Source organism: Helianthus annuus, chromosome 13, assembly GCF_002127325.2.
Source record: "Helianthus annuus cultivar XRQ/B chromosome 13, HanXRQr2.0-SUNRISE, whole genome shotgun sequence".
Taxonomy (NCBI): domain Eukaryota; kingdom Viridiplantae; phylum Streptophyta; class Magnoliopsida; order Asterales; family Asteraceae; genus Helianthus; species Helianthus annuus.
In genome coordinates, this window is record NC_035445.2 from 141,598,650 (window position 1) to 141,623,589 (window position 24,940).

Sequence of the window (24,940 nt, forward strand, 5' to 3'; positions counted from 1 at the left end):
TGCGTATTACAATATGGGTTTTACCATTTTGAATTGCGTTTTATGGACTGGGTTTTACCATTACGTTTTACGATTCGGGTTTTCGGAAAAAAAATAAAAAAAATATAGCAATAGTATACTCGTTTTAAAGATAAAAAACGTTCGTTTTTATGGTGCAACTTTATAAAAAAAAAATAATTTCGTAGGAAAGAGTTATTAACATTTTAAAAATGGGGGAATTAGAGGAGGGAGAAACTATTGCTTTGGATGGACTAAAATACCCTTACACAAACTCACTTTTTTTTCCATTCCACCTATTGAATTTTGATCATTTATATTAAATCTAATGGATATGATTGCTCCATAACCTTTCTATCCAAAAAAATTCCTATTATATCCTGCTTCTATGATTCTAAAGATTTCTATGTTTTTAATGGACTTGGAAACAAATGTAATTTTGTTAAGCATTTGTTGTTTTGTTAATATACCATATGAACAGGGGCAGAGATTGAACAAAAACTCGGTGAGAGACGGACTTTTAAAATCCAAATTGGTGGGAGGCAGATTCTTAAAAACAATATTCTACAATACAAAAATAATCAGTTATTTTCAGTAAAATTAATATTACGAGCGAGAAAAACCGGTAGGGGCCAGGGCACCCCCGGGCCACCATTAACCTCCGCCCCTGCATATGAATGTTATATCACAAATGCTCAAAGCTACAATATTAGAAAGAAACAATTTTTTTTTTATTTTAGTACTGATTTCGGTACTATCTGTCGTGCCACATGGCATAATTGTTAAAATCAGGGATGATTATAAATACCCATACCTTCCAAGAGGCTAGTGTAACAACCTGATATTTTCCAATCGAATCTTAACGTGACACGTGTCCCAAAACCCTCCACATAATTTACAATGTTGAAGGAGATGGGTTATACTTATTAAAAGGGCATAAAGAGTTGAGAGGTTGAAAGTGTTAAAATCCAAAAAAAATATAGTAGTTGGAGGTCCTTACAGGCCGTATCAACATTCCTTTGCGGTCCGCAAGGGGTGTTTAAATTTCTTACGCACTGAAGGTCCTTGCGGACTGTATGTGGGATACGGTCTGTAAGGGTTCCTCATACAGCTAGTAAATCGTTGGTAGCCTCTTTTGTTGCATCTCTGCCACCTTTCTTCAAAACTTGCCACCATAACTCTGGTTTTGACACATACCTTGACACTAATCGGTCTCTAAGAGCCTCTAGGACACTTTTCTTGATTTCTTGAGCTCACCTTTTGCTATAATTCTAAGTTAACCAGACCCGTAACAATTCTAATGGATAAATATTTCCGTTCTTTCTGATTTATAGAGCCCTCCGATTATCGCACCATAAGTTAATAAACTTTGAATTTGGCTGTACTACGAGAACAAAATACACTGTGAATACCGCTAGTACAAATAAATACTTTTTAACCAAGGATCAAAGACTTTCCTAATAACAAACTGTGTCATATCATTGCTTTCGTTATTGCATTTGCTATACGAATCAATCAAGCACTCAATCTCACTTATAAATTTTATCACAAAGTTATATTTGATATTTTTTGAGTAAAACAAAGACGAAGACAAAAAGATTAAGATGATAAACTGTATACAATATTTTCAAGATTTAAACACAGCTTTCTTTTTTTTTTTTCCAAAAACGTATTTACTCTCGTTTCATTTTGTTTTCCAACAAGTAGAATTCTATAAAATACAACTAATTAGCAAATCGCTAGCTAGGACCACCAATACCTATAATCTCCAAGCTTTGTCTAGTAGAAACGTGATCCAACATGACTCCAAGATAATTGTGCACTTTTCTCTTAATAAACTTGTGCCATCAATGTGATTTCTCAATGTTTTTACAGTAAAAACATCTTTCACGTCCACATCTAAATAAATAACTAACTTTTTATAGGTCGACCACATGAAACTTTAGCATATATTTCAAGATCACTAAACTCGACCCCTGATCCAAACAAACTAGACTTATGTAAGTTAGTCTTCAACCATGATACTAAATAAAATACATTTTACAGTTCTGACAATATTTTTAAGGCAATATTTCACATAATAGTAATCAAGTTTTAGAAGTGTTCCAATTAAATCACTCATAAAAAAAATTGTTTCAATCAAGTTCAAATTTATTTTGATGTTCTAATTTTATATGTTTTACCTGAATAGCAGGTCACCAATCATACATTCCATTTCTTTTATTATCTTTTTAATAGGTAGCACACAACCTCTGGTTGTACTCCTAAATATATCTTTTTATCATCGTGAGACTCAAATGCTTAGGCCGTGGGTATGGGGCTTGGGTTGGGGCGTGGGTTGGGGGAAAACGCCCAAGGCACCACCCCGGGTGGGCTTGGGTTGGGGCGTGGCCCCTTAGGGCTTGGGTTTCAAGCCGGGCGTGGGGCAGGGGAGCAAGGTGACATGGCGGTTTGTGAATGGCTAAAAGAAAATAGCCGTTGGCCAACGGCTATATGAAAAAAAAAATTTAATTTATTTCTTCCATTTTTTCACTATAAAACTCACATTTTTCTTCCATTTTTTACCACATTCAACCACATCTTCTATACATCTTCAAATTCTCCTTCTACAATACGAAAAAATACATCCTTATAACCGTGCTTATGACCCGACCAATCCGTATGCATTCCAAGAAGCTAATCCTAGCCCACCACCCAATCGTCCAATTCCTCCTCCATTTTTCATACACTCTTCTATGCCCCATGAAGCGAGTTATGCATCGCTTCTTGGGAATCGTGTATTTACTAACTTCCCACACTCCGATGATTCGATACCTACCCCGTTTATACAATCGCCCATCAACCTTTCACCAACCTCCATCAACCTTTCACAAAACGAAACCGTTCCCGAAACTCAACCACCCAATGATGGTCCTTCCGCATCGAAACCCATCAAAAAGAGGAGTCATAAGAAAAAAACCGAGGAGGATAAAGTAGTGGAAACCGCCAAACAAAAACAACAAAAATGGGTCTATGCTGAAGAAGTTGCATTGGCGAGGGCTTGGTGTGAACAATCTCAACATTCAACTTTAGGTATTCTTAACCTTTGTTTATATTAATGGAATGGTTATTTTTTATATAACTTTTAATATATTAATATTTTTTTATTAAAATAGGAAATTCGCAACATCGAACCGCCCTGTGGGAATCGGTTAGTAGACTATTCCATGAAGAAATGGGTAGGGGGACTTATCGTGAAAACGATAGCTTATCCTCAAAGTGGAGCGAGATAAGCACCCAACTTACAAAATTTAGTGGTTTTTTAAATAAAGCAAAACAAAACCCTAAAAGTGGTGAAACCGAAGCCGACGTTTTGACAAATGCAGTAAATGCATTCAAATCAAATATGAACACCGACTTCCGTTTCATGCATTGTTGGGAGATTTGTAAATTCCATCCAAAGTGGGCGATTATCCCCACTGGTAGCGAAACTAACTCGCCTAGTAAAAGGTCAAGGGCCTCGTCCCAAGCCCAATCTGATGCACGAGATCAAGAGTTTGAGGACCTTTTGGACGATTCACCAAGCCCAAACCGGCCTGAGCATGGAAGAAATGCCTCAAGAAGGCGTGCTCAAAAACAAACGGCATCGCCTTCAGCTGGGAGTTCTGGCTCGTGTAGGGGAATATACAGCGACCAGTTGGATGACATTTCATGCAAGTTGGATACATTCAACGTATTCCAACAACAAAGGGCCGAAATACGAAGGAGCAAAGAAGCTAGAGATGTCGCTAGAGATGCCCTGAAACAAAGACGGGATGATTTGAAAATTCTATCCCAGCCGATTGATCACCTACAGGGTGACGAGTTAGAAATAGTCTTGGCGTTGAGAGAAGAGATAAAAAAACAAATATAAAAGTTAGGAATTTTTTTTTTTTGTAATTTTCTTTATTTAAAAATATTAAAAAAATTAAATTTGTGTTTTAAATCATATTGGGTCTGCCCAGCGGGTCAGCCCAGCCGGTCAACCCACAAGCCCACCAAACCCACGCCCCCCAAACCCCTGCCCCACCATACCGTGTGTTCTTGTGAGTTTACCCATGTCTGCCACCCATTCCACGTGTCAACTAATGCCCAACCCAAACGCCAACCCAAGCCCCATCATACTCCATGGTCTTAACCAAATGAAGAGAAACACATTTGTCATATACTTGACACCCTACAACATATCCCTTTGGTGTATGTTTAATACATAGAAAACATTTTTATACTTAACTATGACTAAATTACAAGTTTTGTCCTTTATGTATGTCCCAAATTGCAGGCGCTGTCCTTTAAACCAAAACTTGACAGGCGGTGTCCTTTGTGTTTACAAAATCTTGCACGTTTTGTCCTTTAGGCCAAACTTAGTTAGATTTGTTAGTTAAATCTGGTATCAAGGGGCTATTTTGTAAAAAAAAAAAATTATTCAGAGACTAAATTGTACAAAACTTAAAAATATAAAACCCCCAAATTAGGTCTTCTTCCCCATTTATCCCCATTCACCACCGCCCCCAAACACCTGCAACCACCACCGCCATTACCACCACACCCACCGCCCTCCGCCGCTCAACCATCACCTTCCCTCATCACGACCATCCACCGATTCACACCACCGTCAGTCACCCACCGACTTCAACCACCGCCATTACCGACGCCACACCACTCCGCCCTCAACCACCACTGCCTCTCTCTCTCTCCTGTATCTATTCTCTCTCTCTCTACTCCATCTCTTGCTTTCGGTTTTTGGGTTTGCTGAGGAATCGATTGACTGCCATTCACACATAGGGGAGGTCGCTCATACAGATTTGAGCGTGATTCACTCCCAATTTGAGAGGAGATTTCAATTTTAGGGGGATAGGGATGAGCGGCCACACCAGGGGCAGACCTAATCTCCACTAAAGAGGGTGGCTGCTGGGCTATATTATCTTCATCAAGCACAGAACTAGGACTATTAACAAGGGTTGATTTGGCTATATCAGGAGGACGATCTGGAGGAATTGGAGGGGTTGGAGGTGGAAATATTCCACCAGATGAAGGATTTTCTGGCATGAGAAAGAAGGTTTTTCCAGGTGTTTATTGTGTTTTGGTGTGATTAAATTGATTAATTTGTTTGGAGTTTTGTTTGATTTTGTTTTTGTTGTGTTATGTGGAAATGATTTGTTATATGAATGCAGTTGTTTTAGATTTAGGCTTCTTGAGTTGAACTGGATTTGTGTCGGTTGATGGTTAAATGTTGAAGCTGATTTGATGATAAATGTGTTATTTTGTAGCTTTTGTTCATCTACATTGTTGATCTGTTTAGCATATGGATTTTTGAAACATGTAAATAGTTGTAATAAGATGATGAGAGTTTGGTTTTGTGGTGGTGGTGGCGGCGGTGGTGGTGGTGGCGGCGGTGGAGGGTGGTGGTGATGGTGATGAAGGGTGGTGGTGATGGTGGTTAGTAATTTACTCAATAATAATAGTAGTAGTAGTAGTAGTAATAGTAGTAGTAGTAGTAATAGTAATAATAATAATATTAAGTTTTGTACAATTTAGTCCCTGAATAATTTTTTTTTTACAAAATAGCCTCTTGATACCAGATTTAACTAAAAAATCTAACTAAGTTTGGCCTAAAGGACAAAACATGCAAGATTTTGAAAACACAAAGGACACCGCCTGTCAAATTTTGGTTTAAAGGACAGCGCCTGCAATTTGGGACATACATAAAGGACAAAACTTGTAATTTAGTCCTTAACTATCGTTGCGGTTATATATATTATGGTTGTATTGCTTTTACTCAAATTTTAACATCATGGTTGATTCGATATTTGGTAATTTCCGATTTTCATTTAATTTAAACATCTTTATTTTGTAACAGCATTTAGTAACTAATATATATTGTTGTGACTTGTGAGATACTTGTTCCTTCAACTACGAGTATTAAGTGGGTGTTTGAGATTGCTTATTTTTTTAGCTCTTACTTTTCTAAGTTAATAAGTCATTTTGTAGTATTTGACAAATGCTATAACTCTTTTTATATTGACTTCTAAGGGGTGTTTGGGATTGCTTATAAAACAACTTATTGACTTGTAACTTTTTAGAAAATAAGTTTTTTAGAAAATGATGAGTCTTGGGTTGAAAAGGATGTTTTAAGGTTTTGAAAAAGAGAAATGGAAAAGTAGTTTTTCATAAGCAATCTCAAACACCAATTATATTGAAAAAACAGAGTTTTAAGAAGTTAGAAATTGTATTGTGATGAACTTTCCATTACACCCTTTATCTCCAGATCACCCCATCTACCCAACTCCATCATTTACTCCATCTCCATTACTCCCCATCTACCATTACTCCATTTATCTAACATTACCCCCATATGCCGATTCATCCCCATAATTGCTCTCGCATACCCAGCCTCCATCGCCATATCCTATGTTTTCGTTAAATAGATGGGTAGAGAGACCCATATCTGGAAATACAATAAAACAAATGGTTGGCACCTTGATTGATTGAAGGACAATGGTCATTTGAGAGATTGAGGCATGCACTACTCTTATGTTCATTTGAGATGTTATGCCCTATAGAGCATGAGGTGTTATGCTCTATAAAGCATCCAATATGAGATCTTTGACTATTATTCTAACAGACAAAAAATGCAGCTTAAGGTAATCTGACTTGGTTACTTGGTCCAATCCATTGTATTTGCTTCATTGTTTGATTGCCATCTATCAGATTATGTCTTTTTTTTGTCATTTTATATAAATAAGCTAAACCAAACACTTTTTAAAAAACTATTTATTGACTTATTGGCTTATAAGATAAGACAAACACTTTTTTAGAAACTCCTTTTTTAAAAGCCATAAGTTAATAAGTCTTTTGAGCTTAAATAAGCAATCCCAAACACACCCTAAGGCCATGGGGTATGGGGCGGGAGTTTGGGCGAGGGTTGGGGGAAAACGCCCAAGTCACCACCCCGGGTGGGCTTGGGTTGTGGCGTGGCCCCTTGGGGCTTGGCTTTCAAGCCGGGCGTGGGGCGGTATGGCGAAGCGAGCTGGCTGATTCTCATTGGGTCACCCGCCACGTCAGGCGGTTGTTTTAAAATTTTGAATTTTAAAATTCAAACTGGTCCCCCCATCCCCCCATCTTCTATAATCGCCACCCGGGTCGCCCAAAGGCCCTATATATTGCAACCCCAACCCCACTGGTCCCCCCATCCCACGAACCAAAACCCCCACCGGCTACCCACTGTCTTGAACCCGCTACCCCGCTGGTCCCCCCCCATCCCACGAACCCAACACCACTATGGCATCCTGGACCCGTCAAGAAGAAATGACACTCGTAACTAGCTTCGTCGACGCTATGAAGGGGCGGCCACCGGGCCAAACAAAATATTGGGCGGAAGCATTCGTGGCCTACCGACATAACGTCGGTAACGACCGCCACAACCTCAACGTGTGCCAACATAAATGGCGCGAGCTACGGCCCAAGCTCGAGTGTTTCAAGGCTTACTACGAAGCGGTTCCCGGTGACGAGTTAAGCCACGAGGACCGGCTGGTGGTGGCGAACATAGAGTTTCGAGGCAAGGAAAACAAAGTGTTCGACAAGATCGACCTTTTTGAAATTTTTTTAACGCTCTAGGTTTTCTTATTTTGTAATTTTTAGAAATTATGTAATTTTTAGGATTATGTAATTTTTAAAATTTTAATGAAGTTGTAGGTTTTTTTATAAATGTTGTATGATTTTTTATAAATTTTTTGTATTTTTTTTTAAAACATTTATGCCACGCGGTGCACCCAACCCAAGCCCAACCCACGCCCCGCCATACCCCGCGGACACATAACCTGGCAGTGGGCTGGCTCCCTTTACACGTGTCACCAAATGCCCAACCCAAGCCCCACCATACCCCACGTTCTAACACTTGAAATATATGAGATACTTGTCACAAGTGGTCCCCAACCCTGAATATACATAATTCTCTACAATGTAAAAACACAACAAACGCATAACATATTCCCAAAGAAAACGAAAGCATAAGAGTATTGAACGGGGCATGTTTCCTTTTCCATCTCTATCTTACAGTTTGACAACACTTTCACTCATTGATCACATTTCAGGAGAATAAAGAAAACACAAAGAAAAGGAACACTTCTTCATATCTCCATCATACCTTTGGGGGTCCAGCAGCACATCACTACTAGCCCATGGCATACTTCTGAGTCCAGCTTCGCGCAGTCGTCTCGTACTTGTTCCTGTCTGTTTTGTACATGTGGGCAATCTCCGGCACCAAAGGGTCATCTGGGTTGGGGTCCGTCAACAATGAGCATATTGACAGCAACACCTATTACCATGTCCCCAAACACATAAATCATCACTACAGATAAAATAAAGAGTAAAGTAAACAGATGGTCCCTGTGATACACCCAATTTTTGGATTTGGTCCCTAGCTTTTCAAAAGTACACGGATGATCCCTGTGGTTTGCACTTTGTAACGCATTTAATCCCCAGCTAACAAATTGAAAGGTTTTAGCATGTCCAAGTTACGGACTAAACGCGTTATAAATTTCAAACCACAGGTACTATCCATGTACTTTTCGAAAAACCTAGGGACTAAATGTGTTCCAAAGTGCAAACCACATGGACCATCTGCATACTTTTGGAAAACTATGGACCAAATCCAAAATTTTGGTAAACCACATTGACCATCTGTGTACTTTACACTAAAACAGATGTGAGGCCATCAAGCTATTTGTGTAGGTGGAAAAACGGTGGTGGTCAAGAAAGGTAGAAATCTAAATGGGTCAAAAAGGTTAGGGTTGACCCGCTGAAACTTTTTATAAATTATATGTTAAGTCTGATTATAAAATCTTTTGTTACGATAATGATCTAGTTTTAACTTTAAGAAATAAAGAAGAACCTTGGAGATGGTAAGAGCTGGGCTCCATTGTTCTTTAAGAATATCAAGACATATGCTGCCATTGCTATTGATATTCGGGTGGAAAACTTTCGTCCTGAAAGCTACCTAAAGAAGTTGGACACAAACGCAATTTAAGAAACAGAAGCGAACAATATATATGAATTATAACTAGATAACACTGATGCATAAAGGTAAAAGCAGATTATTAACTAATTTATTTACAATAATGTTTGTAAAGTGTGTTACGCCAATGAAAGAAGTGAATGAAAGCATCTGTTACTTTAAGTAATAGAATATTGTTCCTTCGACTTCAGTTTTATGTGATTTTTACCATAAAACCAGGTGATACCTTCAAATCTTTAGCATTATAGAACCTATTTATGTAATTTTTTTTGGCGGTTTAGTATATTCGATATTTGTTAACATATATACTTGGTGAGAGAAAACTTGACATAAAGTCAGAAGTTAAGAGAGTAAAATGTCATTTTCGACCCTGAGGTTTGGCCAGTTTTGCGACTTTCGCCCAAAGGTTTGTTTTTCTAGCATCTGGATCCAAAATGTTTAAAATCTTGTCATTTTCATAGTTGTTAAAAGCCATCGCCTCTTGCGCCTAGGCCCATTTTTCAGGCGAGGCGAGGCAGTTGCGCTTTAAGTCGAGGAAATTGCGCATTAACCCTCCAGGTGACGATTCAGACGCACATTTCCGGCAAGATTCCTAGATTACGGAGAGTTTCTGGCTAAATTCTGACAAGATTCTAGCCTAATTTCTACTTTTAATCAAGGAAAACTACTTTCCTACACTAATACACTAATATTTTGGTACTAATTAGATGATATAAAGTGTTACATTAATAGACTTTGTTTATTATGTAATATATTTTCTAATACATAATATATTTTTAAAATTTTTTCATTAAGCGCTTTATTTTTCTCAGGCTCTCGCTTTTTTTGCGCTTTGCGCCTAGGCCCCAGGCGAGGTCTATGCGCCTTGAGTGCGCCTAGTGCCTTTAATAACTATGGTCATTTTCATCCAGCCCGATAACTCCATCCATTTTTCTCCGTTAAGTCAGGGGTATTTCTGTCTTTTTGTTAACTTAAAGGGCAATTCAGTCTTTTTCAGGGGTATTCAATTTTTTTACATAAAGTGAAAAGACCAAATTGCCCTTTAAGCTAGCAAAAAAGACGGGGATACCACTGACTTAACGGAAAAAAATGGATGGAGTTACAAGCCGGATGAAAATGGCAAGATTTCAAACCTTTTAGATCCAGATACGGAAAAACAAACCTTTGGACGAAAGTCGCAAAACTGGCCAAACCTCAGGGACGAAAATGGCATTTTACTCGAAGTTAAAATTTTGGAGCACTGAATATGATGAGTATGTAGAAAAGTTAATGTTTACCTTAGGTGGCTTAAAAGGATAATCTGGAGGGAAATGAATGGTAACTAGGAAAACCCCACCGGAATAAGGACTGTCGGGAGGACCCATGATTGTTGCTTGCCAGTGAAACATGTCTTCTGCCACCGGACCTAAAATTACAGTAACAAAACTTGGGTAAACCATAAATGAAATAATATAGATATATGATTTTCATTACAATTAACATCCATATTGGTACAAGTGGGAGTAAAATTAGAAAAATTAGCACATATAAAATGTGCCGCATGGGTTCAAACATCAAAGTTGCTTGTGTGTATTTTTAAAGCATGTAAATTCACAGGTTCCTAAATCTGTTTATTCAAATCTAAGATTCCTATAGTAATAGTGTGTTTTTGTAATCATAGTTATTGTGAACTATTTATTTAGAAGTCTAAAAATGGAATAAAAGGTGTTCCAGGTCAACCTGACCAAACCCTAACAAAAATGAATTGCTTTGAACGTTTGACCCAATATAGTTTGGAGTTTGGACCCGTTACCCAACCTGCTGGCCCTGCCATATTGCCACCTCTACTTTAGTTGTTTCCAGCGTTGGAGTGTATTCATCTCAAGATATTGACTTATGACCTCCCAAATTTTGATTAGCTGAATAGCGAAGTAGCCTAACGTCTACTCTAAACGGCCCATATACAGTAGAACGGATGAACTGGTGCGTTTTTTAGATTGACGGAAATTACTATAATGGGCCTGGTGCTAATAGTGATGCTTGGATCTTAAAAATACCAAAGAAAGCACATGCAGAACAAGATAGATTCAGTCATACTAATATGCAAATGCAAAGAGATGCTTCAACAATACAAATGTGCTAATTGTATCAAACGATGTGGATTGGCTAACAGAATCTATATGATGACCAAAGTAGGCGCTGGTGTTATGTGAGCACTTGGCAACAAGAAAATAACCTTTTTTAACAATTGCATAGTTGTGTTATGTTATTTTAACATGCTAATACACTTGTATTTTACATTTTTGCCTAAAACATATTTAAAGCACCCAATTGTGCAGCTTATAGCATACGCTCTTCTTGTTCTTGTACAATTCATTTTTAACTGCGTAGTATTGTTTTAGGTTTTTACATGTTAACACACTTGCGGTCTGGTGATTGTGCATTTGGAAATATCTGAAGTTTCTTGTTGTGATGCTCAATTGTTCATAGCATGTTTTTCTTCTGCTGTTTCAAACCATTAACTTTGACATAAATCACTTGCATTATCGCAATTTCCCACTCATTGTGGTCATAAATTAACAGAAAAAAGAAAATTCACTTATTTAAACCTCCATATCATTCAGTGAGACAAATACGCTACATATAAAATCAGATCGTATTATCGTAAACTCAATATCATTCAAAAAGTCCATGCACACAGATCCAACTCAAACACTTTCATGTTCAACTTCCTTTTTAAGATCCATGGGATCCTACCTATACAAACAACAATACGCCCTATACAAAGCATTCATGATCTACAACACTAATCAACAAATGGGCAAACTATACAGAAAATTACTAAAAAAAAAAAAAAAAAAAAAAAAAAACTTAACCTAACTTTTCTAGAGAAAGATGAAGCCATATTCTTCACAAATTCCACATAATTCAGCTTTTCACCACATCAAACAACAAATCAAAGCCAAATTCAGGCAACAAGAACGTAATTCAACACACACAATGCAAAAATCAACAAAAAGACGAGAGATTGAATCAAAAGTTGGATCTAAGAGATCGGTACCAGCGCTGCAAGAGGTAGGAGGATCTTTCTGAAGATCCTTGAGCTCCTTCAAGATCCGCTTCGAAGCCATCGCTCGAGCAAAAAGAAACCCTAACGAAAGGTAATGAGAAAAGGAGGAGAATCAAAAGAGAAAAAGTGCGCAATGAATCTCACCTCAAAGATCCTGACCTCTCTCTGGATATCAGGATTCTGTGAGGAAAATGATGCTCTTTGTTTGTACGTACAAATGGGCTTTTATACATACCTACAAAAAATCGATTTGGGTTATAACCCGGCCCAGTGCAAAACAGAAACAGGTTTGAGCTAGACCCCGGCCCGCCGGTTTTCGGTTAGTATCACTTCGTTTCATTACACTACTAGCATGATACCGATACTCGGCATAACAATCGTCATGTTTTTTATATCGATTGAAAACTATAAAAACAAATACATGTATTGGTATCGATGTAGTTCAATTGGTGTTGGTTCGGTTCATTATGGTACCTACACTCGATATAGCTTACGATACCAAAATAATACTTTCGTGCGTATACAACTTTGTGTTCAACGAATTTTATACCGCTACATCGATAAAAACCAAAAAAACGAATACGGTACAGGTACCGATGTTGACCCCCGTGTTGCGGACGCGAGAGTTGTAAAATTGTGCTAAGTATTAAACAAAAGATAACCAAACTGGGAAAACCATAAAACAAAAACATGAATTTGTACCGCTACGTGACATAACAAAGGCAAACACGAATTTATGCCGTAAGTTAGCGTAAAATACATACAAACTCACTACAAGACATAAATAATGAAAGAAAAAAGCCACTACAAGACAAAAAAAAAAGAGCAATATTCATAAGAAGCTTCATCGTTTGATATATATATATATATATAACTAATACGGGTTTTAAACTCAGCCGGGTTCAGCTTTATTAAACCGGTTTATAAGGTTTGGGCCCGAACCTAATCTATTCCTATAAGGTTAGGCTTTTTAATCTAAAATTGATTCGTAACTAGAACCGGTTTTTTTTAAAGTGATTTGGACCCGCATTAAGAAAAACCGATCCGGTTTGGGCCTAAACCTAGTTCTTCTACACCTCTCGTGTCCATTGAGTTGCACAAATCTCGGTTCTGGGTATGGTCAAGAGGGTAAAAAGCATTTATTTAAATAACCAGTTTGGGTATGGAGCTAGGTTTTGAAGATAAAGCGATTGGTTTTTTGGGTTACGGTTTCATGGGGTTGATTGGTTCGGGTCAGGTATAACATGGTTGGAACTAGAGGTTACTAACCAATATATAATAAACCGGTGTAGGTTCGAAAATAACTGTAGGTTAGAAACCGGTTATGATATTTAGAGTTAACTGTTAAGTTTTTAAGCCCATTTACATACATACACACATACATGTAAATAAATAAAAAACGATGTTTATTGAGTTTATATTAGATCTTTCGGTACAATCGATATTAGAAGTGATTTTTTAATGCCCAATTTCAGGCTTTTTATTGGGTAGGGTTAATACTGGGTTTTTTGTAGACCTATAGACTATACTGTAGTTAATGTATAGGCTCATAAATGAAGCCTTAGGCTAAAGACGCAGCCCAACTCAAGCCTGGAGTCACGTATAAAAACCCGACCAACGAAAGTGTTGCGTTCAACTCAGCAGCCGGAAGAATTGCTTTTTGCCATCTGTATTTTCCTTCTCTCTTCTTCGCAGAGTACGCTCAGGTCAAACTTTTTTAGCTTGCTAAAAGCTGGGCTCAGGGACTACAATCGGTATTTGGCACATTTGGAAGGCGCGGAACGAACAGGACTTCAACGGAATTCAAGCTTCGGGTAGTAAAGGGGTGGAGGAGATGAAGGCAGATTCGTTCATCTGGTTAAAAAGTCGTTCGAAGTTTGAGAACATTAACTGGGTTAGATAGGTGGATTTCAATGTAAAAGACATAATAAACTAGTTTAGATTGGGGGTGTTACATGTATGTCATTTTTATTTCGTGTTGTACGTTCTTTTTACAGCAGCATATGTTGGTCCTAATCTTTAATCATAAAATCCAACCATTCAAACAAAAAAAAATCAACCACTTCGCTTGTAGTTGTCTTGAGATCGGGTACGGGACATAATTTTAGGATATGTATGGAACTAAAATTATCATATACAGTCTCATACCTGACCTACTGGCATCCCTAGTGCCAAACCACCAAACTACCGGTACCGAACCGTACCTTACCGATTGAAATTCGGTACCCATTTTTGGCATTTTTCAAAATGGGTACTTTCTGTTAGGTACCGGTTCAGTACGAGATAGTATTTTACCCACTTTTTACATTCGAATACTATACCCTGCCGGTACCCATTCTTTTTACGGTATGCGACTCCTTTCGAGCCCATCCCTAAATGAGACTAATAAACGATAACATAGAAAGTGAACTGAACAAAAATCTTCCAGGTAATAAACGCAAGCACAAAAGGGAAATTGTTACATTTCCCTTTTAAAGTATATCTTACAACAGCTCCTTAGAAGATTTTTCATTCATACATTTTATAAAACAGAAAACATAAAAGAAGAAAGGAGCCTTTTCCTTCTTCAGTTCACACTACAACTAACCCATGGCATACTTCTGGGTCCAGCTTCTAGCCGTTGTCTCGTACTTGCTCCTATCAACCTTGTACATGTGAGCAATCTCCGGCACCAGAGGGTCATCTGGGTTCGGGTCTGTTAACAGAGAGCAAATTGACAGCAACACCTACAAAAAAAGTAAAAAAACAGTAAACTTTTATTTAACAAACTGTCGGGTTTCTCTATTTAACAAACTGATAAACGCCCAGGTTGACGTGTGCGCATATAATTATATATGTGTGGGCCCTGCGAGGCAAAAGTGAAAGTGCACTAATATTACTGATTTCGTGAAAATAACGTTAAAAAGCGGGGGACGGTTAATCATGCATCATGTGGTGGCGTTGATTGCCAAAAGACAAGGGGGTACATGCACTAAATCGGCTTTTGTCCCGATTGCTTGAGTGTTATGTGCCTTATGTCCAAGGCTTGATGCAAAACTACTATCGAGCTGAGGGTCTCACTGGATACAGCCTCTCTATTCCTACGGGGTAGAGGTAAAGCTGTCTACATCTTACCCTCCTCAGACCCTACCTTAGCTTTGTTATTGGTGGGATTTACTGAGTATGATGATGATGATGAGGATGCTGCTCTAAAATTGTGTCTCATCCAATCATTTGCAATGAAGTAAACTGGAACTTCACAATTAGAAGGTGTCCACTTTGACCCATTTTCTTACTAGTGGGACAATACAAGTTATGCTTTTATCAATAATGGATCTAATGTTAAAAGAATGAAAAGATTATATAGATTACAGATAGGACAAATGAAAAATCTGAACAAATAGCGTCCCGGGTCAACCCAACCCATCGGCCATCTGTAAAAAAGTCGCACTTTTTTAACCGGTAACGAGTTACCTACTTGAGACGATTCCTCCATGATCAATACTCGCACATAGTATCTAATCAGATCATATTTGTTTTATAGTTAATAAGTTTTCAATTTGTAGATCGCATGCATATGAGAGAGAAAAATGGAAGACTCAATTACATAAAATAATTAATTCAAGTGAAAAAAAATTGAAATAATTCCTACACTACAGAGGATATCACAAAAACAGTCACGAATCTTATGCATAATTATTCAGATATTCAGGTCAAATTGCGGTGTAAAAAACACTAACCTTGGAAATAGTCAGAGCCGGGCTCCACTGTTCCTTCAAAATATCAAGACAAATGCTGCCATTGCTGTTGATGTTCGGATGGAAAACCTTTGTCCTGAAAGCCACCTAAGAAAAGATAGATGATGTGCACATTTAAGTAACAAACACTCGAAAAGAATTATCTTTAAATCTTGAAACCTTTAAATAAATTGAGCATGTAAAACGAAGATAATACATCTCGTCCAAAACAACTAGTGGCTGATAATTATTACCTTAGGTGGCTTAAACGGATAGTCTGGAGGGAAATGAATAGTAACTAGAAACACTCCACCGGTGTACGGACTGTCAGGCGGACCCATAATAGTTGCTTGCCAGTGAAACATGTCTTCTGCCACTGGGCCTAAAAACACATTACGGAGTTAAGGTAAACACAAAGAAGATTATGATGCGTATTTCAAACTTAGCTATTATGTATCGGTATTTATTACTTAATCAGATGATAATGTGTACCAAACATAGTTGTCGATGGCGAATAGCGACAAATAGCGACAAGGCACCTATAGGCTACGTAGCGAATAGAGACAAATAGCGACGGCTATTTTATAAATAGCGATTACACTAGAAAAAGAATTTTGAAAATTTGTATATGTATATTACATCAAAATACCCTCGTATATATGATATTTTACATGTATATTTAACAAAAACCTATAAATCCAGCTATTTTATAGCTATATCTAATTGATATTAACATAAAAAAAAACCAAACTGTCGCTAAGCTCGCTATTCATCGCCATAACCAACATAGCAACACATAGTCGCATCGCCATAAAGCGCGCTATAGCGACCGCTATGGTTGCTATTAACAACTATGGTACCAAACAATAATTTAGAAATGAGATTGAGTTGCATGTTTCCCATTAGATTGACTACCGAACACTCGATATTCTGCAATGAATCAATTTCTTTCTCTAGAACGTTCGAAACGCTTCTTTAATGTGCATTAGATCAAGTACTTTACTTGATACGCTTCTTTAAAGCCTCCGTCGGGTCAAATTGCACTACGTACAGTTTCACAATTAATTACAAATTTCCTTTTTTACGAAAAAATACAGCCTAATTAGGGGCATCCCAAATTTAAAAAAAAAAAAAAATCCAAACTTCTGTTAAAAGAAAAATCATTTTTTTTCTAAATATGAACCATTCATTTCATGAGATAATATGCTCTGATGACTGATAATCTGATACACAAACATCAGCTAAATTCTTAGGCTACACGGTATGGTGATGGTCCTCCCTTGGAGGATGGTCCGCCACGTAGGATGGGGCAAAGAGGATTGAGGCATGGAAATGGGGGATGGACCTAAAATGTATATGTATATAGTGTATGTATAGGTGTGTGAGAGAGGGGGAGGAGTCATTTTTGTCATCTAGTGGATCGGCTCCAACGTCCAGAAGGGGGGGTGGGGGGGGGGGGGGCCGCGGCGGCGTGGTGTTTGGTTCGTTGCCGGTCCGGGACGGTGGAGGACTAACCTCCATACCGTGTAGCCTTATAGTGATGAACCCTAATGATGATGTACTCATTACTCAAAACCATAATCAACAAACTTTCACATCAAAATCCTTCATCCACAGCCTACTAATTTAATTTTCCCTACAGATCAAACCACGAATCCCTAATTTTCAACCAAACACGACACGCAAAACAATTAAACCCTAGAGATCAAAATTCAAACCAAAAACCTAAAAAAAACAACAAAATCATTCAGGATCTAACAGATCAAAATCAAAAGAATACCTGCACTGCAAGAGGTAGGAGGATCCTTCTGGAGATCCTTGAGTTCTTTCAAGATCCGCTTCGAAGCCATCAGGAATTCCTGACGTTTACAAAAGTAAAAAACCCTAATTTTAATCAGAAAACAACATCTAGAAACAATGAAATTGCGCACATAACAGTGGTTATAGGTATACAGATAGAAGAGAAAATAAGAAATCGAAAGGGGAACCTTGAAGATCCTCAACCTCCTTGTGAAAGTTGGGAGGAATCAACGGCGTTTCGAGAGAAGAGTTTATATACAGTAGTTAATTGTAGATATTTTCTGTTGATGTTGATGGTTGTAGTGGGGAATTTTTTTTTTTTTTTAAAGGTAAATTTCATTCAAAAAACGCTACAGAGGGGCCTCAAAGCAAGGACCCAAGGGCACAAAAACGGCATTACATCAAGTTCAAAGGAAAATTACACCAAACATTCTAATCTATATCTTTAAATCTGAACCTATTCCGAATCCAAAAATACGATGTTGTTTTTATGTTCTCCACGACTTCAAGTGCTCTCCGACTTTTACCTTTGAAGATTCTATTATTTCTTTCATTCCATAACTCCCACATAGTGGTAATAATAATCCCTCTCAAAATGTATCTAGACTGCTTCGTAGTAGTTTTTAAATCCACCATCTTTATAAGGTCCGAAACTTTGAGAGCAAAAATAGGAGCCAACCGACACCAATCTTGAATCCCCGACCACATCTCAGTCGCATAGAAACAACCAGTAAATAAGTGAAGCGTCGTCTCTTCGTCCGAGTTACATAGAGCACACACAACATTCAGTGTAGAGAATTAAATAAAAATAAAAAAACAAAAAAAAAGTTATTGGTCAAAAAAAAAGAAAGAAAGATTAAATGTGATTGGCCCTTCAAATTTGCTCCAAGCGTGATTTTAAACACGCAAAAACTCAAAAACCAGCCAAACACGCCCCCGACGTGTTTGGGCGAGATTGGGGGCTAAAAACGCCTATTACGTTCGGTCTTAGCATTAAGTGTAAGGCTGGTTGGTGTGGTTTTAAGCCTCTATGGGTTGTGTTATGCCAAGTCAGCGTCATCTAGCGACGCCTCATATGAAGGGGCTTTAAAGCCCCTTTTTAACATCTTTGCAATGGTTTAAAGCTCCTATCATGGTCACCTAATTATTTGTTTTATTTTTAATTTGTATTTTTTAATTTATATACTATTTTAATTTAAAACCAAATTTTAAGAAACATAATTTCAATAAAATAAATAAAAGATTACAAACTACTTAGGAGGGGTGTTTGGCTTAGCTTTTTGAAACAACGTATTGGTTTTTTCAAGCCAATAAGTCACAATAATGTTTGAACACGTGAAAAAGACTTTTTAAATAACTTTTTTATAAGGTGAAAAAAATCATTTTGAAAAGCTAGGAAACCTTGAATTTTCAAAATGACTTTTTCCACCTTATTATATTGTTTCAAAAAGCTAAGCCAAAACAAAACGCTGTAAGGTTACTTAAAAAACAACCAACTTAAAAATAAAAATAAAAACCTACTATAAAACTACATATATTTTCCTCAGATTTTTGCCTTATGAGCCTCTAAAATGACTTGGTCCTCCTCTGGTAGGTTGGAAAAGTCTTTCTGGAAAAACTTCATATCTTTCTCGATTTGTTTCTCCATTTTAAATTCATGCTTCTTTTCCTTGATCGAGAGTAGCCGTCTGAGTCTATTGTCGAACTCATCCAATCTTGATGGGCCATCTGATGGCGTTGAAGAGGAGGTGTCTCGTGCTCGTGTTGCTGCATTGCTTCTATCCCTACCCTTTGGTCGTGGTAGCTCTTAAAATCCTCGAAATGCAATTTATCCAAGTTGTCGTTTAAGTTAATAGTAGTACGAGCATCAGACTCGGATGGCTTGCTAGTCGTTGTTAATTTGGGTCGTTTTGACATATGGGTTGTTAGGTCAAACAGTGGTACAAGATGCCACTTTGAAGATTTGCGTAGAAGCTCCCATGAAGGTATCATCGTAAACGGATGGCCATGATAAATTCTATATTCGTTGGGGGCGGCGGTCATGATGTCCACGTCGCTTGAACCGCTTCTTCTTGTGTAATTGTTGACGAGACTATTGTGTATGTTGTTGAAGTTGTTAATCTCGGTGCGCATTGCGATCCACTTGCCCAAATGAATCAGAAATACGATATTCACCACGACCCATCGCGGCGGAAAACTTCTCACGTATACGCCTCCAAAAGATTGTTATATCTTGGTTGGTTGCTATAATTTGAAAAAATAAAATTTAGAACCAACAAAATAAAAATATATTTATAAAAAGTTAATGGAGAAAAAAAAATACAAGAATCAGATCCTCCGACACGTCAAGCCATGCTTGTGAAAATGCAAGTTCTTCGGTAGGCGTCCACATCTCGATCGTTTTAGGAGCACGTTCGACATTCTCTCCCTTCTTATGGTGCCTTCTCGATCGTCCACCTTTTGAGGAAGTGGGTTGGGTTTCGGGTATGTTTTGGGTTTGTGGAAAAATGGTGGTGCGGAATAGTTTGCCATAAAAAACTAGGAAGCGGTGGTGGCGTTGTCGGATGAGGGGAGGTAGGGGTGGTGGGTGGCATCGGATAATACCCAATCTCGCCCGTTCGCGGGTCTCTTCGGTACCGTTCTTCTTGCTCATTGTTCGCTAAATTGCCCCAAACGGATTATTGGGGTCCACGCGTTTTGATTGTTGAGAAGCATTGCGTGAGTACGATAGAATGTATAAAATTTATGGAGAATAGATGGTAGAAATGGTATGGTTTGAGTAAAAATATAGTGTTAAAATTTAAAAATACAAGTTAATATCTTTTTTTTAATATAAAAATATTGTTGCCAAATGGTATTGTATATGGGGACCACCAAAATAGAGTTGTTGGCACGCTTGTTACTGGGCTAGCGATTAATCTATGGCCCCCCTTTGACGGACGGGAAAGGGGGAGGGGCGCTATAGGGCGCCATCAATGGTGACATGGCCAGAGGCGGTATCCACACCCTCTGGTCTAGTTGTAACCGAAGTCATCGGTTAATTTTTCGGTTTCTGGAATAACCATATCAAACTAAGGTTAAAAATATTCCAGGGTTGTAGTTTTTCAAGCAGTTAAAAATTTGCAAGGTCATTGTTTGTTATATGTATGTTTGGATCTTCATAACTCATCATTCGATACTTACATATATGTCTATCGATAGGGTGGTAGTTTCTAAAGCAACATATGTCTCACATGAATAGTATCTAAACCAGTTATAAGTGATCGATGTTGTGATTTTAAAGACCTCCTATAGTGTTTCCGGATCACCACCCTTACTAACCAACCTTTTATACATTCCTTGTATGTTCATAGTCATACGAGTTGGTTTAAATTAGTTTATTTGGATAATACTCAATTGGAATAAATTATCGGATGCTTCTTGGACAAACATACTTCACAAGAGTTGTATTGCCATGATCATGGAAAAATGAATAACATGAAAGAGATGATCGATGATGATACACGAAATAAAGCAGCCGTGTATCACCTAGCTTTAAGGAGGGATGAGCGTGGTACCGGTACCGTACTGAACCGGTACCGATACTGAAAATACCGATACCCAAATTCGCCAAAACTGGGTACCGGTGTCGGTACGGGACCAGTACGGTACCGGTATTTGAAGATAAAAATCAGTCTTTTACCGGTACCGTACCGAACTGGTACCGATACCGATAATAACGATATCGAAAATGTCAAAAATGACTTACTTTAAGTATGTATCAATGATAGTTAGGTTTACACACATGTAGTGGATAAAACATGTCCGGTTATAGATGTGAAATTTGTTACAAAATAACTATTAGGTATAAGCCAACACACAAATAAAAATCATTTTCACAAAATTTCTTATTATATGATCCGAAAATAACCTTTTTAGGCCAAATCGTATAAGGAAAAAAAATTGCTTCAAATTCAGAAAGTAAAACTCGGATTGTTTACTCTTTTTTTGCTTCAAAACTACTTTTAGGAATAAAAGTTTTACCTTTTTGGATTTGAAAAAAAACACAGTTTTACACATGCAAAAATGAAAAATGTGAATCTTTGACAGTTATTTGATTTCAAACAACTTCAACTTGATCTCTTAACAACTGTATCATTGCCGTCATTGACTTTCAAAAAAGCTTAGATACAACTTGTGGAATCTACAGTAAACAAAACATGTGCTAGTGTACAAAATTCAAGTACCAAGTTGCTTGTAATGAGATTAAAGAAAAAGATAAATTAATAATCACTACAAACGGGTAACCCGACCCGACCCGCAATCACATTTTAGAGAAGGCATAATATATTCCCAAAGAAAATGAAAGCACACGAGTATGGAAGGAGGGCATGTTTCCTTTTCAAACTTTATCTTACAATTCAATTCAATTCAATTCCACACATTTTAGGACAATAACAGAAGCAGAAACCACAAAGAAAAGGAGCCCTTCTTCATATCTCTATCTCACCTTTGGGGGTCAAGCAGCATTGTTAGCCCATGGCATACTTCTGAGTCCAGCTTCTCGCAGTCGTCTCGTACTTGTTCCGGTCCGTTTTGTACATGTGCGCAATCTCCGGCACCAAAGGGTCATCTGGGTTCGGGTCCGTCAACAAGGAGCATATTGACAGCAACACCTACATATCATGTATGCAATAACAAATCATCACTACATATGAAACAATTGCGAAGCCATTAAATTATTTGCGTAGGTGGCAAAACGGACGGGTGCTGTTATCGGTCAAAGATGGTAGAAATTTAAAAAGGGTCAAAAAGGTTCAGGCCGGATTGTGTCTACCCACTAACTTTTCATTCTATATTTTTGTAAGTCTGAGTATATATCTCTTGTTACGGTAATAATCTAAATATCTAACTTAACTTGAGTAGTAAGCACAAACCTTGGAGATGGTAAGAGCTGGGCTCCATTGTTCTTTAAGAATGTCAAGACATATGCTGCCATTGCTATTGATATTCGGGTGGAAAACTTTCGTCTTGAAAGCTACCTAAAGAAGTTGACCACAAATGCATATTAAGCAACAAATGGAAACTATGTATGAATCATAACCGGAATATGATACAGTGTCACCTTACTTGATGCATAGAGGCGAAACCAAATTATTAGCCATTCTATCTACTATTATGCCTTTGAAGTGTAGTTTAATCATGAACACCAATGAAGAAAGTTAATGCACGCACCTTTAAATTGTTCTTTTACCATCATAGAAACTATTTAATTAAAGATTTTCTTTTTCTTGCAGTATTAGTATATCACACCTTGTTAACATATATACGTGCAGAGAGAAAACTTAACATTAAGTCAGAAGTTAAAATGATTGAATACTGAATATGATGAGTATGCAGAAAAGTTAATGTTTACCTTAGGTGGCTTAAAAGGGTAATCTGGAGGGAAATGGATAGTAACTAGAAAGACCCCACCGGAATAAGGACTGTCGGGAGGACCCATGATTGTTGCTTGCCAGTGAAACATGTCTTCTCCCACGGGGCCTAAAATTAGAGTAACAAAACTTGGGTAAACCATAAATGAAACAACTTCCATCAAATGCATAGGTATCTAAAATCGTATATGTTTAGGTTAGAGGTATCGTATACGAAAAAAAAAATGATGAACTTTATGATTATTGTTTGCATGAAACCTGTTTCATCAGATGGGTGAATAATCTGAATGTATCATATACGTTTAGCTTAGAGGTAGAGATTCCAGCGCATTTAGTAATAGGAGGTCACTATCTTTTTTTTCGTCTCAAACAATTCAAGTGGGTCAAAGAAAACAATAGCTAAAAGTGAAAAGGGTCAAACGGGTCGAACGGGTTGGCTAAATAGCACATAGCATAAATCTTACTCTATATGCACCACAATCCCACATGCATTATTGCATAATAATGCCTGGATGACCGGGTCTTAAAAGTACCAGAAAAACACACCACGCAGAACAAGATACGATAAAAATTCAGTCATGTTAATCTGCAATATAACCAGCAACTATACAAGTTTGCTAATCATATCAAACGAACTGAATTGCTAAGAAAAGTACGTTCTGATGTTATATTGTTATAAAATAGGGCTGCAAACGAAACAAACATTCGGCGAACAGTTTGTGAACCGTTCGGTAGGAAGTTCGTTTGTGTTCGTTCGTTTATTAAACAAACAAACACAAACAAGAAATTCCGTTCGTTCGGTTAAACGAACGAACATGAATAGATGCCGTGTTCGTTCGTTTATGTTCGTGAACGTTTGGTAACATGTTCGATTGTGTTCGATAGTTCATTACTGTTTTTAGGTTTTATATTTTATTTAAATACTTCAAAATTTCGACAAATAAAATATTTAATAAGTGTTAGTGTATTATATATTTTGTTCATGAACGCTTGTTTGTGTTCATTTGTTTCCATTTATGTTCATGAACATTAGTTTGTGCTCATTTGTGTTCATCAACGTTCATTTTCGTTCGTTGACTAAATTTAACAAACAAACACAAACGAACACCAACAAGTTCATTCCCTTAACAAACGAATACAAACATAACACCTCATTCATTGAGTGTTCATAAACTCATGAAGAGTTCGTGAACACATATATTTCTTAACAAACGAACGCGTTCAGTTCGTTTGCAGCCCTAGCTATAAAGTTATACTTGATCAACAATATATATCAACAAACAAGAACATTTACATCACAAATTAACTTTTCTAAAAAAGATCAGATCATGTTCCTCACAATTTCCAAATAATGCATCTTATCACCCGATCAAACAACAAATCAAAGCCAAATTCAACGAATCAACACAAAAAGACGAGAAATCAAATGAAACGTTCGTAAAAAAAGCATCGAAAAGAGGATCTAAGAGATCGGTACCAGCGCTGCAAGAGGTAGGAGGATCTTTCTGAAGATCCTTGAGCTCCTTCAAGATCCGCTTCGAAGCCATCGCTCAATGAAACCCTAAAATTTGAGCAAACAGAAACCCTAACGAAAGTTAGATGACGTAATGCGAAAAGAAGGAGAATCAAGAGAGAAAAGTGCGCAATGAATCACCTCAAAGATCCGGAACAAAATGATGGTGTTTGTAGAAATGGGTTATATATACTCGGTTTTCGGGGTGTTTGGCTTGACTTTTCCAAACTCTTTATAACAAGTCACGGTGGCGTGACTTATTGACTTTTCATCTCACATACGCTTTTAATCCCAAACATTATTTAACTTTTTAAAAAATCAATAAGTTATAAGTTGGCTTAAAATAAGCAATCCCAAACACCATTATTGGCCAAAAGCTTTTACAATTTTCTTTTTGGCCCGCTACAATTATTGGGC

The 24,940-nt window shown here is 37.5% G+C and overlaps 3 protein-coding genes across 3 annotated transcripts; all 3 read right to left on the minus strand.

Annotated features, from left to right (window-relative positions):
• Positions 1–7,930: 7,930 nt before the first annotated feature.
• On the minus strand, positions 7,931–12,315 carry LOC110899554 (SUMO-conjugating enzyme UBC9). Its single transcript, XM_022146439.2, has 5 exons — positions 12,225–12,315; positions 12,072–12,161; positions 10,309–10,436; positions 8,909–9,013; positions 7,931–8,332 (listed from the first exon to the last, which is right to left on the minus strand). Exons 2-5 carry the CDS (start codon positions 12,139–12,141, stop codon positions 8,189–8,191), a joined length of 447 nt encoding a protein of 148 aa, XP_022002131.1. The 5' UTR covers positions 12,142–12,161; positions 12,225–12,315; the 3' UTR covers positions 7,931–8,188.
• A 2,170-nt stretch (positions 12,316–14,485) lies between these two features.
• On the minus strand, positions 14,486–17,926 carry LOC110899556 (ubiquitin-conjugating enzyme E2 28). Its single transcript, XM_022146441.2, has 5 exons — positions 17,785–17,926; positions 17,577–17,655; positions 16,051–16,178; positions 15,800–15,904; positions 14,486–14,806 (listed from the first exon to the last, which is right to left on the minus strand). Exons 2-5 carry the CDS (start codon positions 17,644–17,646, stop codon positions 14,663–14,665), a joined length of 447 nt encoding a protein of 148 aa, XP_022002133.1. The 5' UTR covers positions 17,647–17,655; positions 17,785–17,926; the 3' UTR covers positions 14,486–14,662.
• A 3,978-nt stretch (positions 17,927–21,904) lies between these two features.
• LOC110899557 (SUMO-conjugating enzyme UBC9) lies at positions 21,905–24,689 on the minus strand. Its single transcript, XM_022146442.2, has 5 exons — positions 24,665–24,689; positions 24,488–24,571; positions 22,992–23,119; positions 22,513–22,617; positions 21,905–22,251 (listed from the first exon to the last, which is right to left on the minus strand). The coding sequence occupies exons 2-5, from the start codon at positions 24,555–24,557 to the stop codon at positions 22,108–22,110; spliced, it is 447 nt and encodes a 148-aa protein (XP_022002134.1). The 5' UTR covers positions 24,558–24,571; positions 24,665–24,689; the 3' UTR covers positions 21,905–22,107.
• Between the last annotated feature and the right edge of the window lie 251 nt (positions 24,690–24,940).

Excerpts from the sequence above, each read along its gene's own strand:
- LOC110899554 (XM_022146439.2), bottom strand. The coding sequence starts at position 12,141 with ATGGCTTCGAAGCGGATCTTGAAGGAGCTCAAGGATCTTCAGAAAGAT. Across the intron at positions 9,014-10,308 it reads ATCCTTTTAAGCCACCTAAG|GTAGCTTTCAGGACGAAAGT; the intron begins GTAAACATTAAC and ends CAACTTCTTTAG. Across the intron at positions 8,333-8,908 it reads CAGCTCTTACCATCTCCAAG|GTGTTGCTGTCAATATGCTC; the intron begins GTTCTTCTTTAT and ends ACATGGTAATAG.
- LOC110899556 (XM_022146441.2), bottom strand. The coding sequence starts at position 17,646 with ATGGCTTCGAAGCGGATCTTGAAAGAACTCAAGGATCTCCAGAAGGAT. Across the intron at positions 16,179-17,576 it reads TCCTACCTCTTGCAGTGCAG|GCCCAGTGGCAGAAGACATG; the intron begins GTATTCTTTTGA and ends ATGTGTTTTTAG. Across the intron at positions 14,807-15,799 it reads CGGCTCTGACTATTTCCAAG|GTGTTGCTGTCAATTTGCTC; the intron begins GTTAGTGTTTTT and ends CTTTTTTTGTAG.
- LOC110899557 (XM_022146442.2), bottom strand. The coding sequence starts at position 24,557 with ATGGCTTCGAAGCGGATCTTGAAGGAGCTCAAGGATCTTCAGAAAGAT. Across the intron at positions 23,120-24,487 it reads TCCTACCTCTTGCAGCGCTG|GCCCCGTGGGAGAAGACATG; the intron begins GTACCGATCTCT and ends CTCTAATTTTAG. Across the intron at positions 22,252-22,512 it reads CAGCTCTTACCATCTCCAAG|GTGTTGCTGTCAATATGCTC; the intron begins GTTTGTGCTTAC and ends CATGATATGTAG.